Consider the following 15,615-nt stretch of genomic DNA (forward strand, 5'->3'; position numbering starts at 1 on the left):
TTTCTCAGAACACACCAGCCTTCCCCTCCCTGGCCCTCGGCCCTCCTGGTTCCCTCACTCCTCAGCAGGCTCGTACATGTCCTTCGACACTCAAATAGAAGATGCCCCCTGAATATCCTGGCCAGCTCTTCCTGTCCTTCATATGGCCGCGCCTGCCATCCCACCACACAGCCTCAATGTCTCCAGGTGCTCCCTCTGAGTTGTCTAGACAGGAAAACTCCTGCCAGGTTGGAGGGCATGAATTGGGAAAAGCCTGCGGGCTCGGTTCTGCCAAGGGGAAGAAAGACACACGCCAGGGTCTGGGGAAAGGCCATAAGGATAGAGGAAACAGCCTGGCTACACGAAAACATAAGTACGAGTGTGGGACTAGCACCAGCAGGTAGAGGGCTGTGTACAGGGCCAGGACACTGGCCTAGAGTCGTGTGCAGGGTTTCAAGGCCTCATAGGAGAGGATGGTCCTCACCTCCACGCCCCAGGGTTGGGTACCCACACCCGTAGCTCCTGACAATATTCTGCCCACTTTGGTGTCTGGGAGGCTCTTCTTCAGGGACAAGCAGGGGTTTAGTTGGTGTGATACAGGGTGTGGAACCCTGTGAGGGACCCACAGGCAGACAGTCCTCCCCCAGCCTGGGTCCCCAGAGCTGACGACCTCTTGGCTGAGGCCTGCTCCCACACCTCTGGCATGCCCTCCCTCTCTCCCCTGAGATCTGGCCCCCAGCCTCTCTGGCCACTGAAGCGGCTTAATGAGCCCAGGTCACATGGGCTGTGCTACTGCCTGTGGGGAGGGCCCAAGCCCCCAGTGGCCACCCGACCAGGCCCTGACGTCAGCGGCATTACCGTCCACCAGGCTTGTCTAATCTCTGGTCACTGGCTGGGCCAGGTTATTCCCGCCAGAGCCAGAGCTGAAGGCTGTGAGGGCCCTTGGGTGTACCCTAGGGTTGCAGGTCAGGCAGGGAGGGCGGTGATTAGAGGTGCCCACAGTATATGACCCCTACCTATGGGACTAGGGTGTGGCCACTGTGCTGACTGTGGCCAGCTCTGATCCTCTGCCCTCCACTGTGAATCAGGCATCGAGCACCCATTGATCCTGCTCCTTAGGGTGTAATTACACCAGTGTGGTGAATGGGGCCAAGGAGGCTTTGAGTTAGGAGACTCAGCACCACTCCTCACCCCCACCCTGACCCCAGCATACCTGTGGCCATAGGCAGGGCAACTTGGGGCCAGGCTCTGTCTCCCAGCCCATAAGATCCAGGAATACCAATCCCGAACCCTGCAATCAGAACTGTGTGTGGAGGGGACTTCCTGCAAGGTGAAGTGCAGCCCTTGCCTGGTGTTTGGAATTCTCTTTGCCTCTTGCTCAAGAAGGCTGGGGAGCTCATTACTTTTCTTCCAAGACAAGGTGACTACAGGGAAGACCCCATTAGCCCACCTCACCTTACACCTTCCTCCCTCCCAAGCCTACCACTTCTAGCTCCTCAAAGCCTCTTATCTGCTGCCTGGCCTCCCACTAAATCCTGAGGTTATTCCCCTGCTCCACCTCACTCCAGTAAACTGCTCAATGAGAGGGTCTGTAGTGGAGATGAGCAGCCAGGCTCAGCCAGGACCAAGACGGCCCAGTGAGGGTCCTGAACCATTGGCCCAAGCCCCATCCCCCCCTCAGGCATCTGAGCAGCACCAGCGTGGCTGAGCTCTCTAACCCATCCAGTGCTCTACCACCACCCTGTGCTCAGGCCTGGGCACCCTCACACACCCCTTCTGCAGCTCACTTCAGGCTCAGAGCTTAGCGTTCCACCTGGACATTGAAAATGCTGCCTTCTGCACAGCCCTGGGTATCTGTCTGCCTCCTGGACATCTCACTCAGGTCGCCAAAGGTCTGGAAAACCCAGTCCACTCAACACTTCTGCAGTCCCAGCTTGATGGGGACATCACATGCACTTGGTCAATAGCACAGACCCAGAACCCTTGTGGCTGAACCCCATCGCAGATCTTGGTCCCATGGGGTAATGGGGACATAATTCTCTTCCTCATGGATTCCATAGCCCCACTGTTCTCCTCCCCCATACCCTCTCACACTGACCCCCAGGAAAAATGTGTGCCCCTACATACCTTTTTTTTTTTTAAGATTTTATTTATTTATTCATGAGAGACACACAGAGAGAGGCAGAGATACATGCAGAGGGAGAAGCAGGCTCCATGCAGGGAGCCCTATGTGGGACTTGATCCTGGGACCCCAGGATCACCCCCTGAGCTGAAGGCAGACGCTTAATCGTTGAGCCACCCAGGCGTCCCTACATACCTGTTTTCATGAAACATTTTAATGATTATTTTTTCCAGAAAGAGTGGTAAAATATTATTGATTATTTTATTTCCATTAAAGCCAGGAAAATAAGATTATAAATTAAGATACAGATAAAATAGCTAAGCTTAAAATAATGTTGAGTTTTCATATACCTATTTTGAAATTTTTTCAACTATTTTAATATTCTCAACATTTACCATTAAAAATACATAAAAACATATATAGGAGTCAACAGTTTCCTTTTGCTTCAGGCTCCAATATATAGCTCAGCAGAGTTCTCTTGGATCTTGTTTTTATTTACAATTTTGATATTTTGCTCATCATGGGGTTTTGTTGTTGTTGCAGTCATTCTCTTTCTTTTCTTTCTTTCTTTCTTTCTTTCTTTCTTTCTTTCTTTCTTTCTTTCTTTCTTTCTTTCTTTTTCTTTTCTTTCCTTCCTTCTTTCTTTCTCTCTCTCTCTCTTTTTTTTTTTTTTTTGAGTAGGCTCCACACCTAATATGGGGCTTGAACTTACAACCCCAAGATCAAGAGTCACATGTTCTACCCACTGAGCCAGCCAGACGCCCCTGCAGTAATTTTGAATTTAAAAAGTATTGCATTCATATATTATTTATCTCAATTACTGAACTTTTTGGCACCACCTTAAATTCTGCACCCCAGGTGAGTGCCTCTTTTGCTTCAGCCCTGCTATTAGGTTCTAGCTTCAAGGGCTTCTGAGACCCATCATCTTCTGGAGAAAGCTCAGGCCCTCAGGCTGGCACTTGGCTCCTGCCCACTGACTACCCACCCCATGTCCCCTTTGCCTGCTCCTGCCTGTTGAACTATGGCCCACAAGCCTGTGTTTCTGGGCCTTAGACACTCTACTTTCCCTGACAGAACTCCCTCTTGATCCAAAATAATCCCTGTAAATCTTTCCCATGCTCCTTTCCCCTTCAACCTCTCTCCAGAGGCACAGGTTGGTCCCATACCCCCATGAGTTCTCCTTTTATGCCGGGCCAGGGGCTTCTCCCTGGAAGGGCTGATCTTCCCATTTATGTCCAGCCTAGCGCTGGACACTTCGTAAATGCCCATGACTCATGATAATTAACGTTTTTCTCTTCCCACAAGAAAGGACAGCCGGGGCCTGATGCAAAGGTTTATTGCTGAGTCTGTGCATCTACCTGAGGGGAGTGTGAATTGTGCTCTGGTCTGGAGAGACGGAAGCCCCTGTCCTCAACTGCAGCATAGGTCTTGGCCCACAGGCAACAGCCAGGACTCAGGGCATGATGAGGAAGTAGGGAGCAGGGATGTAGGGATATGGGCCTCTGTCCCTGACAAAATTCGGGCATGGCCCTCAGTTTTTCATGCCAGGGAATGGGCCCTGATTGGAAAGAGTATGAGAAGTTGCTGGCAGGGACAAGAGGGTTACCTGGGTTTGCTTGTGACCCCATCTGAGGTAGACCCCTCTGGGCCCAACGTGGGCCTCAGTCATGTCCCAAATCCTCTGCCTGGGGCTGATCGATGGAGCTGGACTCTGCCCCCAGCCACCCCTCAGGACAGTTTGACCATTGGTCAGAGCTGGTGTCAACAGTACCCTCCCTCAACAGACCATCCCTTTGGCCGGCTGGCCTAGAGTACTGTGGGTGTGTGTGTAGGGGGTGAAGTAGGACATGGATCTGGTGTCCAAGGACAGAGGAGGCAGAGCCTGTGGGGGAAGGGGACAGGTAGTTACGCTGAGCCTGCTATGTGGGGTAGGGTCCAGCTTGAGTCTCTTCCCGACACCCAGGGGCTCCTAGGCCTGCCCCCTACTAACTAATTCATCTATGCAGGAGCTACACAGGCCAGAGTGCTTGGACTTTGGACCCCTGAAGCTACTGAGAAGGACAGTCACTGGCCCCTGGGTAGGCAGGTGTCAGACTTGTCACATGGAGGTGGTAAGGCTGGACTGGACTGATGGTAAGCAGCAGGTCTGCTTGGAGGAGGAATCCCTGCCTGCCCCGCCCCCCTCTTGAAACTGGGAGGGAGGGCTGTTTGCTGAGCCCAGACCCACCAGGTGAGTCATGGGCCCCCTGGGGAGAGAGACCTGCAGGAGATTGGTCAGTTGGGCACTGCTGAGTCACTGTGAGCTCTAGCTGTCCCAAGTCCTGCCTGCTCCTAGCTGGGGCTGGCTGGGGTGGGTCCTCAAGGCCAGCGCAGCCAGGCCGTGAAGGGCAGCAGTGGGGTTGGGGGCACTGGGCTCTGGGAGACACAGGGGTGGGGGGTGGGGGGGGGTTGGGGCCTCAAGGCTAGTGGGGCTCAGGGTTTTGGGTCTGTGGCAGGTGGGACCACAGGCTGGGGCCCAGGATTCTGGGGGTGTGTTGGGGGTGCTGATAGGCTCCTGTGGGCTAGGGCTACTAGGAGGCTAGGACTATAGGGTGTCAGGAACAAGCCTGAGTTCAGGCACCTGTGAACAGAAAAAGGAAGCGAGTCAACATCCCTGAGCTCCGAAATAATTGGCCTCCAAAATAATTGGTGGTGGCCTGAGAGACCCTGTGGAGGTGGGCTTATAAGTGGTGACAACCAGAGGGATCAGTCAAGGTCAAAAGGGATTGGGTGGGTGGGACTTGTGCACCTGGAGGGGGTAGGGCCTGAGGGCAGTGGAGTGGAGCCTGAGGGTCCAGAGTAGGGGCCTGGAAGTTGGGGGCCAGCATTAGGCAGTGGAATGCGTCCAGAGAGCTGGGGCAGGACCTGCAGTGGGGTCTTCCCTAGTGGGGTGGGGTGGGGAGCTGGGGACGGGGTGAGAGGTATTGAAACCAAAGGGCAAGCCAGGAGAGCATCCCAGCCCGCGAGGAGCCCACCTCAGAAGAGGCCGCAATCTTTGAGGTTCTCCTTGATGATGATATCGGTGACGGCATCGAAGACAAATTTGACGTTCTGTGTGTCTGTAGCACAAGTCATATGGGAATAGATCTCCTTCACGTCACGTCGCATGTTGAGCTCGAGGAACTGCACCTTGATGTAGTTGCCCGCGTCCTCGTACGTGTTGGGCCCTGGCGGGGAAAGAGGGGTGCTCCCATTCGGGGGTCCCAGGTCCTTCCCATGGCGAGAGAAGCGCAGGCCCAGATAACGGGTGTGGGGCGCCGCCTGGCGGCCAGGCCGCGGCGGGGGGGGGGGCGGTTCTCACCGTCGTAATCGGGGAAGCAGATGCTGAGATGCGCCTTTTTTATCTTCTCGGAGAAAACGTCCTTCTTATTGAGGAAGAGCACAATGGACGTGGTGGCGAAGTAGCGGTGGTTGCAGATGCTGTTGAACAGGTGCAGGCTCTCGTGCATGCGGTTCTGAGGAGGGCAGAAGCTGTCGGGTGGGGGGCACGGGCAGCCGTCCCTGCGCGGAGGCCCACAGGCTGCGGGGCGCCCGGGGCCATCCGGCTCAGACAGCCCCAAGTCCGCTTCCCCCACGGCCCCCCTCAGCGTGGCTGCTGGCCGTCCTGTGTCCTCATTCGGGCTGTTCTGGGACGAATGTCCGCTCTCGGACCCCCCCCCCCCCCCGCCCCGCTCCCGCAGGACTGTCTCCGGCTTCCCCCTTAAGCACTCAGGCCCTCCTTGGCACCCACCACTTCGTCGTCCTCCACCAGCACCATGTCGTAGGCGCTCAGCGCCGCGATGAAGATGATGCAGGTCACACCCTCGAAGCAGTGGATCCACTTCTTGCGCTCTGAGCGCTGCCCGCCCACATCGAACATCCTGGGGGGGGCAGTTGAGGCCTGAACCCGCGCAGGGAGCCCCCTGGACGCCCCACAAGCATCCCCTTGCCTCCTAATGCTGGCTGGGACGGGGGGGAACCCTCAGAGGGGCCTGCCCTGAGAAGGGCCCGGGCCTTTCTCCCGGCGGGTATCAGAGAAGGGGCAGGGGCCCCTAGGGAGGGGCCTCCGGGTCTGCTGGGGCCTCGGGGCGCCGCCCCAGCAGCCAGGCCGCGGAGGAAGGGCGAGGGCGAGGGCGGGCGCGGGTCGTACCGGAAGTTGAGGTCCTTGAAGGAAAACTGGGTCTCAATGATGCCCGTGGTCTTGACACGCGAGCGCAGCACGTCCTGCTCAGTGGGCACGTAGCCCGGGGTGACCAGGCGCTCCAGGTCCGAGAGGTAGCTGCGGGGGACCGCGGGGTGTGGGTGGGTGGGGTGGAGCGGCGCCTGGGACCCCGCCTGGGACCCCCGCACCCGCGCGCCCCCCGCGCTCTCACTAGCCCGCGGAGTCGTTGAGCTGGTACTCAGAGGCGCGTTCGAAACAGGCCTGGATACCCGAGTCCTTCCACAGCCGCTGGATGATGTCCGACATCTCCTTGGGCATCGTGCCCTCTTCGATGGTGTCTGCCATGTGCATCAGCTTCCGGGCATCGTCCTGAGGGCAGGGTGGGAATTGGTGGCGACCGTGGCCCTGAGCCGGGTCTCGCGCCTCGAGTCCCCAGAGGCCCTGCTCAGTCGGCCTCCCTGCACACCTGGCGGGCAGAGTCTCCGTACTGGATGTTGAGCGTGGTCATGGCGCGCACGATGGCGAGGATGGACTGCAGCGTGTTGCCGTAGATGATGGCAATGAACTCGAGGCACTCTTCCAGCGAGTACCCATCCTGGTGGATAATCCTGCGGCCAGGGTGAGCCGGTCAGGGCCAGGGGACTGGTGGGGAAGGACAGGCCCGGAGCGCGTCCGTCCCCACCCTCAGGGACCTCAGAAAGGGCAAAGGCACTCACTTCATCTGCTTGACGATGGTGCTCTTCCCGGACTCCCCCGCACCTGGAAGGGAAGGCCTGCCTCAGAGCTGAGCTGGCTGCACCTTCCCACAACCTCCCCCTACCCCTCACCCTGCAACCAGGCCCGGGAGATGGGGACAGGCCACCGGACTCAAGGCAGGTACCAGTCCAACCCCCAGTTCCACCTGTCCCGACTCCCCCCAAGCAAGGTCCTGGCACCCTGGAGGAAAAACGTTCTTCGTAAATGCCAGGAGTGACAGGGGGCTGGCGGGGGCAATCAACGACCTCGACCTCGTGTGTGCTGGGGAGCTTCCAAGCCCCCTGATATTTGCATTCTTGATTAGGCTGAAACCAAAATAAAGAAAACCTGGAGCGCCACGTTGTGGAAGGTTCTGGTACTGCACTCAGGGGATTATTAGAGCCGGGTCAACCTCTGCTTTTCACCTGGTGCAGGGAGGAGGAGTGCCTCCAAGAGGCTCAGAGGGAATTACGCCTTTGAGTGGGGGAGAAGACAGAGCCGACAGCCCCTCTGAGCTTGCCCTCGTGAGGGCTTTGGGCACAGTTAATGAGATTTCTGGCTTAGCCTCTGTCTTCCCTGGGGTGCTCTGGCTTGGTCCCTCTGCCCAATATCTTGATGCCTGACTGGATCCTGGAGAACCTGGGTGGAACCTGCACCGCCCCCTCAAAGCAGCTCCTTCTTCCACTTGTAGGGAGCTAGTGGCCTGGAGACATTGCACCTCTCCTCACCCCCCATGGGACTATGGACAGTGTTTTTTCTATTCTCCACTGGGTCATGTTACCTCTAAAAAGGGACACCCTCTTAGGTCTGCCAACAACAAAGCTCTGGAATCTAAGGGCCGTTGTCTGTGGATGTCCTAGAGGATGCCCACTCCCAGGAGGACTGTTATCCTCTTCTTCTAAGGAAGCAGCCCTATTGTAAGACTCCCAAGGAAGCCTCTGGTTTCTGATCCCTGCCCAGCAGGACTTCTCCAGAGGGGGGAATGCCTGAGGCAGGGCTCTCTGGAGAGGGGTTCTATGGGGTACCCAGCCCTGGGGAGTCAAGGTATTGCATATCAGGACCAGGGCTCCCACTGGGTTCCCTGATCTGTCTTAGGGTCATTCTGCTTCCCAAGTCACCCATGTTTCACAGGAGGGCTACCTGCCTGTCCCCTTCTCCACCCCCTAGCCCCTCACCTAGTGGCAGTGGCCCCACCTGGACCCACACCCGTACCCAAAAGCAGCAGTTTCACGGTTCGAGCATCCTTCTCAGCATCTTCTTTTAGCTTCTTTTCCAGCTCCCTTGAGTGCTTCTCCTCAGCGCTGGCCCCAGCCCCCATGGTCCCGGCAACAGGTGAACAGGATGGTTATTTGGTTCTTCTAGATGGAGAGGATCCCCAGAGCCGGGCTCAGGCTGGCCTCAGGTCTCCCAACACCCTTCTGACCCCAGGACTGGCAATCAACTGGCTTTCCACAGACCTGTGCACCCCCTGGTAGGGCTGCTTAGTAGGATTTGGGGGCCAGGAGTTCCCAAGAGCCAATGAGAGACAAGGACAGGTGAATCCAGCTCAGCCCCCACCCCTTCTAATCAGGCTGGCATGGCCCCAATCCCTCAACTGCTGACTCTGCACCCCTCTCTATGAGCCCCAACCCTCTGGGAGATACTCTGGAAACAGTCTAGCCCCTGCGCCACAGCTCAGTAGGGTCCAGGCTTAGAAAGGGGCAAATAGGACCCTGAGCCCCTAGAGTCAGGGCAGTAGGGGTGGGGCTGGGTAGCAGAGAGTAGAGGGAGAAGCAAGCATGGAGCACCTACCCCTGCCCAGCCCTGGACTCCTTATTTTGTAAGCTCATACAAGCCCTGGTGGATGGGTGCCCACATCATCAGCCCCATTTTACTGATGAGGAAGTAGAGGCTCACACAGAAGGAAGTGTTTGAGAAGGGCTGGGTGACTCTGGATCAGGGTTCCATACTCTGAGAGAGTCAAGAAGGAAGGGAAGACATTGTGTTTGACTTGTACTGAGGGCTGGATCCGACCTGAGCAGGGCCTCTACACACCTCGATTCAGCAGGCTTGGGGAGGGGACCTGCATGTCTGCTACACACATGTGCCTGTGTGTGTGTGTGTGTGTGTGTGTGTGTGTCTCCTTTGCTGGCATCAACCACAGTGATATGATATGCTTGTCCATGTGTATACTCACATGTACAGATGTGCCTGCGTGTCTGTGTTTTGTGAGTGCATGTGTGCACATATGTAGAGACACTTTTGTTAATTTTTCTCCATGTGCTTGTATGTGTACTTTGCTTATGTGGTAACATGTGCACCAAGGTATTTGTGTCTGGGTGTATAAATGCATGTACATGAGCCGTGCATGCGTTAGTGTGCATGTGCCTGTGCATGTGAGCATGTGCCTGTGAGGGTATGCATTTATGCACGTGTATGCTTGTATATGTGCATACTTGCTGTGCCTCTGCCTATGTATACATGTATACCTGAGTGCAACAAAGTCTCTAATGTGCAGAGATGGCCTGGCTCTTCCAGAGAATATTTTGCAGGCCTGTGGTCAGATGGGGAAAATGAGTCCTAGAGCAGGTTTCCAGGGGCACGGGGGAGTGGGACTCATTTCCTGTTCTACTCCTGATCTGTTCCCTGTGGGTGCTCTGGGACCTGCCTAAGGGCATCTGTAGGGCATGCCTGCCTCAGCTTAGGGGGTGTAGAGTCTGTGTATAGGTTCGGATGGGACAAGGAGTTACTGCTGGGTGGAAGTTGTTCAGTTAAGCCTGAAGTGTCGAGTTCCCAGGCTCTGGAGATTTCCCACTTCCTGTAGAAAGCCCCAAACCCTGGGCTCTCAAGTTTTTCAGAGTCTTCTGGTTGGACTCCTCCTGGAAACCCAAAGCCTTTTAGTACTCAACTCTGTTGCAGACCCAAGAGACCACAAGGGGGTGCCAGGGCCTCAGATCTTCAGTATTGGAGACTGTCCCTAACCAGTGGGAAATGGATACTGGCCTCTGGGCAGAGGCTGGTGTCTTCAGGTCTACCCTGTTGGGTGGGGTCTGGTAAGGAACCACCAGGAGCAACAGAAGATCTGCACCACTTTTAGCTTCCAGGTTCCACCCATCCCCCACCTCCCACACTGGAAGTGGTTCTGCAGCTCCTAGGGATATGGGGCCATGCAGAAGCCCAGGTTTGTTACATGAAGGCAAATCTGGTTTCTGTTGTATTTATTTAAACTGGGCCATACACGGTCCCCCAGTGACCACCTGGCTCTCCCTGCCAGCCAGGTATGGCCATAAGTCCTCCTGGATCCACAGGCCTCCCCAGCTCTTAGCTTCCTCTGCCAGGGCTTGACTCATTAAATTGAACCAGGGCCCCCAGCCCCTCTCTCCTCTCTCTCTTCCAGCAGCACCCCACCTGTCCTGGCCTTCACTGCCTCTGGACATCTGCTCACACCAGTCCCTCTGCTGAGAGCCCACTGAAAGGAAGCAGGAAAGATGAGAATGTTGTCAATTTTCAGAGTAGGGGCAGCCTGACTGTGAGGGCTATAGCTTTGTCTGGCCAATACTGAGCCCTTAGCACCCAGTGCAAAGCCCACTGCAAGGCCAGGTGAGAAACCAGTGATCAAACCTGTGAATGAGCAAGTGGAAGCTGAGCTTGTGGGAGCTGTGGGGGTGATGGCCAGGCCACATCAAGGGAGTAGCAGTTAGGCCACAATCTGCGCAGAGGCTGAATCCCCATCCTCCCTCCCCTGCCAAGGAGAAAAGCCAAAGTCCAGTCCCAGAGCCAGTGTTTATTAGCAAGATGGAACCCAAGGGAGGCTGTGGCCTGGGCAGCCGAGGGCTGCCAGGAGCCCCTCCCACCTACCCCCAAAGCCCCCCAGAGCTATTTACACCCATCATCTGAAGTGGTGGGCAGAAGGGAGCCCTGGGGGGGGGGGTGAGGGCTAAAGGCCCCAGGCCTCCACCATGGCCCCCTCTTCCCTCAGCCCTGCCTGCACCTGCCCCTCTACTATTCTCCCAGCCCCCAAGTCACAGTGGCCCAGAAAAAGCGAAGAGGAGGTAGAGTGGCCAGGCAGGGAGGGAAGGAGGGGCTGGAAGTGTGCCCCAGCCAGGCAGGGCTCCTTTGCTCCTGTCCCCAATAAATAGAGAATAAATACCCGGGAGGGGGCTGGCCTTGACTGAGTGCCCCCTCCCAGGCAGGGCCGGCCTCCTGTGACGGCCCCTTCTTCCCTTCTCTGAGTGCATCTGAGCCCCCCACCCCCACTCCCCGTCTCCAAAGCAGTCCTCGCGTCCGTGTCTGTGCCAGCGGCACAGCCTGATAGCACACGTTGGCAAAGGTACGCAGTCCGTGCCCTGTCCAGGTAGAGCCTGCTCCCTCCCTGTGTCCTGTAGATTCCGGTGGTGGCTGTCAAGCAGGTGGACTCCCAGCTGAGTCTGGGGACTGTGTGGTCCTGGCCTGGCCCTGCCAACTGGCTGGGCCTGGTTCGGCGGGCTCTGTCTTCTGCGGTCTCTGACCAGTGTGGGTCTAAGTTTTGGACCTTGCTGCCGCTGAGGCAGGCTATATACAACCCACCAATAAATACTGTCTTTGCAGGGGCAGGGTGTGTATAGAATATAGATATTTTATATATATATACATATATATATATATATATCTTTTATATTAAAAGGGACAGGCCTAGGCTGGCCCATTGCAGGGCTCAGACGGCTGGCCTCATGTGTCCGGCGGGTGGTGGCGGCGGTTCCGGGGCTTTTTCTGGTCCTGGGGTTCAGGAGGCCTGGGCGCCCCTGGTGCCTCCCTGGGGCTTGGGGGCACGTGGCGCCAATAGCCCTGGCAGTACTGGTGGATGAGGCCCACTTCTGGCTGGGCCAGCAGCTGGGCCAGCTCCTGGTAAGGGGGTGTGGGGGGGCCCGCGCCAGGGAGTGGTGGCGGGGCGCTCACAGCTGGCGGGGGGAAGAGGGCAGCGTGGACGGCGTCCTGACCCAGGACGTGCAGCTGTACCCGCGTGACAACGTGCTTGAAGTTGTTTTCGGTGGCGGTGCAGGAGTAGAGGCCACGGTCACCAGGCTGCAGGGCGCGGAGCAGCAAGCCCTGCTCTGTGCGCAGGAAGCGGTCCTCTGCACGAATCTGCAGGGGCAGGGAGCCAGGGCTCAGGCAGGGCTTGTGTGCCCACCTGCTGCCCAGCCAGCTCCCGGAGCAGACCACCTCAGTGGCCATGTAAGGGGCTCATGTGGAATTTCCACAAAGAAAAACCCACAGTAAGTTTCCACATAGCATCTGAATACGGCATCTGTACACATTTCCATTTCAGGAGGAGTGATTGTGAGGGGATTCTGTACAATTAGAGAATTTTGGAGCAATCGCTCAGAATTTCTTTTTAATGGGGAATACCCAACTGAGGTATCCTTATAGAATCTCCAGGAAGATTCTATCTTAAGGAGGGGTGTCTGGAACACATTTCCATAAAATGAGAGCTACTCCACAGAATTTCCACATCCTGGAACCCAACCGCATGGTATTTCCATACAATGAAGTATACCTCCAATGGAGCACACGTATGAGCTTTTCATGGAAAAAGGCATGCTTATAAGGGGTTTCCATGTAATATGGAAATCCTAGACTTTCCACAAAACTGGACCCACTTCAGGAAGGGAACTTAGGGGATGCCTGGGTGGTTCAGCGGTTGGGCGCCTGCCTTTGGCTCAGGTCGTGATCACGGGATCTGGGATCGAGTCCCACGTGGGGCTTCCTGTGAGGAGCCTGCTTCCCCCTCTGCCTATATCTCTGCCCCTCTCTCTGTGTCTTGAGAGACCATGAATAAATAAATAAATCTTTTTTTTTTTTTTTTTTTTTTTTTTTAAAGGAAGGGAACTTAGAAGGGCTTTCTTAGAATGGGGCTGCCCCAGATTGGCTCCTTTACCACATTTCACCCACATGGAATTTCTACTGCACGGGGGACTCCCACATCCACGGTGAGGACTATAGGGTACAGGAAATCACCTCACGGCGCCGGTCACTGGGATCTCGCTGAAACAGCCACTTAACAGTGGCCTGGGGTGAGCGAGGCTGGCATTCAAGGAAGGCCGCACTACCTGCCACACCGTACTGCACAGACTCCACAGTATTCTTGTTGGCTGTAGAACAAGAGGGCGCGGCATGAAAGCAGCATTGCCTCTGGGCAGACTGCAAGCTGGCAAAGGGCAAGTGCCAAGGGGCCCATATAGGGAACCCACCCTGGAAAAAGGCAGGGCTGTACTATCGGGCATCCACTTCTTCCTTGAGTGGGTGGTTAGGGACATCCCATCTCCCAAATTACAAGCTTCCTCATTCTGTGAGAGTCCTTCCAGTGGGGAGCCCTGGGAGCAGCTCCAGAGCTGCACAGCTCTACGCACTATGAGGGGTGCCCAGTGGTGATGCACCACATACTCACCATTGGAGTTGAACCCGCGGCACTGCCTGATGGGGTTCCCATGCCGGACATCCTGCCGGCGGCTCCGCCTAGATGAGGAGAGCTCCTGAACAAGTATTTTGGAGGAAGCTTGCCCGCCTCTAGGTCCCTGTACCTCCAATACTCCAAAGGAGTCTTGTCCATCACCCCCAGGGTAATATCACATCCACCACCAAACCCCCAGGACAGGACCCTCGGTCTGGTGGTTAAAATTCCAAGGATCTGGGGGGAGGGGTCCACACCTCTTGGAAGATGCTGTGTAGCGGGAACAGGCCTGGCCATCCCAGGCACAGTAGGGGTCCCGGGCGAGGCAGCAGTCGGCACAGGCAGCCCCATATGCCTGGCAGCGGTGCAGGCTCAGGTGTGTGACACCCACGGCTGAGGCCACGTACAGTTGTTGCTGAGGGCAGGGGGAGGGGCTGGTCAGTTCCTTCCCCATGGCCAGCCCCCATCGGCAGCCTGTTGGGCTCCTTCCCTTCCTGTTCCATGCCTCAGTTCCCCCATCCCTATACCAAGGGCATGACCCCAAGGGAGAATAGCCCACCTCACCAAAACTCACCCTCTTGGAAGAGATGGTCATGGTCTTAACAGGTGCTGGGTCCTAGAAGAAGACAGGGATAGCTTGGGGACTGGGGACTCCTTCCCTGCCCTGATCTAGAGGTATGAGGTCCAAGGTAAGGGGCTGGTACTAAGGAGGGCCAGGGTGAATAGGACTGGGCATCATACCCACCTTGAAGACCTCTACCTCCTCCAGCATGAGCTCCTCCATTTCCTGGTCATCCTTGGGCAGCACGATGACTTTCTGTACTGTCCCGCGGTCTGGAACGGGCCGGGCAGGGCCTCAGTGGGGCTGAGGATGCTGGGGAAGGGGTACCAGCCTCAGCCCCTTCCCCCACCAGGCCCCGACCCCCCAAGGGCAGTGGAGCAGGACAGGTCCAACCTGTACCAAGATTGAAGAATGTCCCCCAGATGAAGGGGCCCAGGATAAGGGATCGGGGGTGGGTGGGGAGGATGTCATGGCTGGGGTCTGCCCCTCCCACCCCAGACCCTCATTTTGGGACTGCTGAGAATAGGATGCTGGAGGTATTCCTGTGTTGAGGGACTGGATCTGTGGTGCACGTGTCACGAGAACACGTATGTCAGTATTTGGACCCACGGATCCTGGAGGTGTCTACCACCTATTCCCTCTTTCTTGACCACACATGGGTTCCCAGGTGCCCAGTGGCCCTGCTCTCCCAGCCCCCAAGAGCTGGGGATGGTGATGGGGTTTCCCCACCCCTTGTCTCAGTTATCCTGGCTCCAAAGGATGAAGGTAGCAGAGTTGAAGCAGGGTAGGTCCCCACCCCCTGGATCAGCACCCTCCACCCAATGGGCCCAGCGTGGGAGGGTCTGGGAGCAGCAGTGGGTACCTGTGCCCAGGAAAAGCACCTCATAGCGCCCGTCGGCTGCATCCACCTGGTCCACAGCAACGGTGGTGAGCCTATAGGGAGCGCCTGTGCGGACGACCAGGGGCCGCCTCTGCAGAGGGTACACGGCCTGGTACATGAGCGGGTGGCTGCGCATGAAGTTAATCACTTCATCAGGGTAGTCCTTGGTGGACTTCATGGATGGTGTGAAGGTTCCTCCAGGGCACTGCAGGCACGTGATGAGCGTCAGGCCCACCTGGCGCTTGCTGAACCCCTTAGCTTCAGGAGCGGCCTCTCCTTTGTCCGTCCCCATCACATCCATTGGCTCTGCTCCTCAGAACCCCCATCCGGGCTTCTCCCCCTCGCCCAACCTATTTGCAGATGCTGTTCCAGCCGAGGTCCCAAGGTCCTACATAGCCAGATCCCACAGCCGCTCCCTGGCCTCACTGCCAGGGCTTTGGGTGGCATTAGGCAGAGCTGACTACTCCCTTTTCATGTCCTCATCTCCCACCCTGTTGTCTCCTTCCTCTAATCTGCCCCCTACACCCACTACCCCCCTGCTCAAGGGACTACGGCCCCAAGTTCTCTTCATACCCTCAGGTGCCGTGCCCTTTCCTGGTGCCTTTCCCTCTGCCTGCCCTGCACCTCTGCCAGCCCAACTCCAGGCCATCCTTCCAGCTTCCAAGTTCACCTTCAGGGGAAGACTTCCCTGGCCAAGGCTGAGACCAGCTCCCCCATCCCAGCCCTGACAACAAGGAGCCCAAACGGATCC

The 15,615-nt window shown here is 56.8% G+C and overlaps 2 protein-coding genes and 1 long non-coding RNA gene across 6 annotated transcripts in view; 1 reads left to right on the top strand and 2 right to left on the bottom strand.

Moving 5' to 3' along the window:
- Window positions 1-3,421: 3,421 nt before the first annotated feature.
- Window positions 3,422-10,208, bottom strand: GNAT1 (G protein subunit alpha transducin 1). The gene is made up of 9 exons (XM_072786145.1): window positions 8,229-10,208; window positions 6,998-7,040; window positions 6,748-6,889; window positions 6,493-6,650; window positions 6,270-6,398; window positions 5,871-6,000; window positions 5,442-5,595; window positions 5,116-5,307; window positions 3,422-4,721 (listed from the first exon to the last, which is right to left on the bottom strand). The coding sequence occupies exons 1-8, from the start codon at window positions 8,332-8,334 to the stop codon at window positions 5,117-5,119; spliced, it is 1,053 nt and encodes a 350-aa protein (XP_072642246.1). The 5' UTR covers window positions 8,335-10,208; the 3' UTR covers window positions 3,422-4,721; window position 5,116.
- LOC140610284 (uncharacterized) lies at window positions 3,797-7,375 on the top strand. Of its 2 annotated transcripts, XR_012012010.1 has the most exons (5): window positions 3,797-4,002; window positions 4,108-4,331; window positions 5,206-5,293; window positions 5,495-5,571; window positions 5,821-7,375. It is a non-coding gene; the product is annotated as an uncharacterized lncRNA (long non-coding RNA). The 2 variants fall into 2 exon arrangements; XR_012012009.1 differs by having other exon boundaries at window positions 5,206-5,571.
- Window positions 10,209-10,759: 551 nt separating the features above from the next.
- Window positions 10,760-15,615, bottom strand: part of SEMA3F (semaphorin 3F) — a 30,077-nt gene continuing 25,221 nt past the window's right edge. For all 3 annotated transcript variants that reach the window (XM_072786142.1, XM_072786144.1, XM_072786143.1), the window contains 7 exons: window positions 14,847-15,069; window positions 14,168-14,256; window positions 13,997-14,038; window positions 13,680-13,837; window positions 13,420-13,487; window positions 12,990-13,123; window positions 10,760-12,116 (listed from right to left, as the gene is read on the bottom strand). In XM_072786142.1, coding sequence (XP_072642243.1) covers window positions 11,703-12,116; window positions 12,990-13,123; window positions 13,420-13,487; window positions 13,680-13,837; window positions 13,997-14,038; window positions 14,168-14,256; window positions 14,847-15,069 — 1,128 coding nt within the window. In that variant the 3' untranslated portion in view covers window positions 10,760-11,702. The remainder of the gene's footprint in view (window positions 12,117-12,989; window positions 13,124-13,419; window positions 13,488-13,679; window positions 13,838-13,996; window positions 14,039-14,167; window positions 14,257-14,846; window positions 15,070-15,615) is intronic.

Source organism: Canis lupus, chromosome 19 (assembly GCF_048164855.1).
Source record: "Canis lupus baileyi chromosome 19, mCanLup2.hap1, whole genome shotgun sequence".
In the NCBI taxonomy this organism is placed as follows: domain Eukaryota; kingdom Metazoa; phylum Chordata; class Mammalia; order Carnivora; family Canidae; genus Canis; species Canis lupus.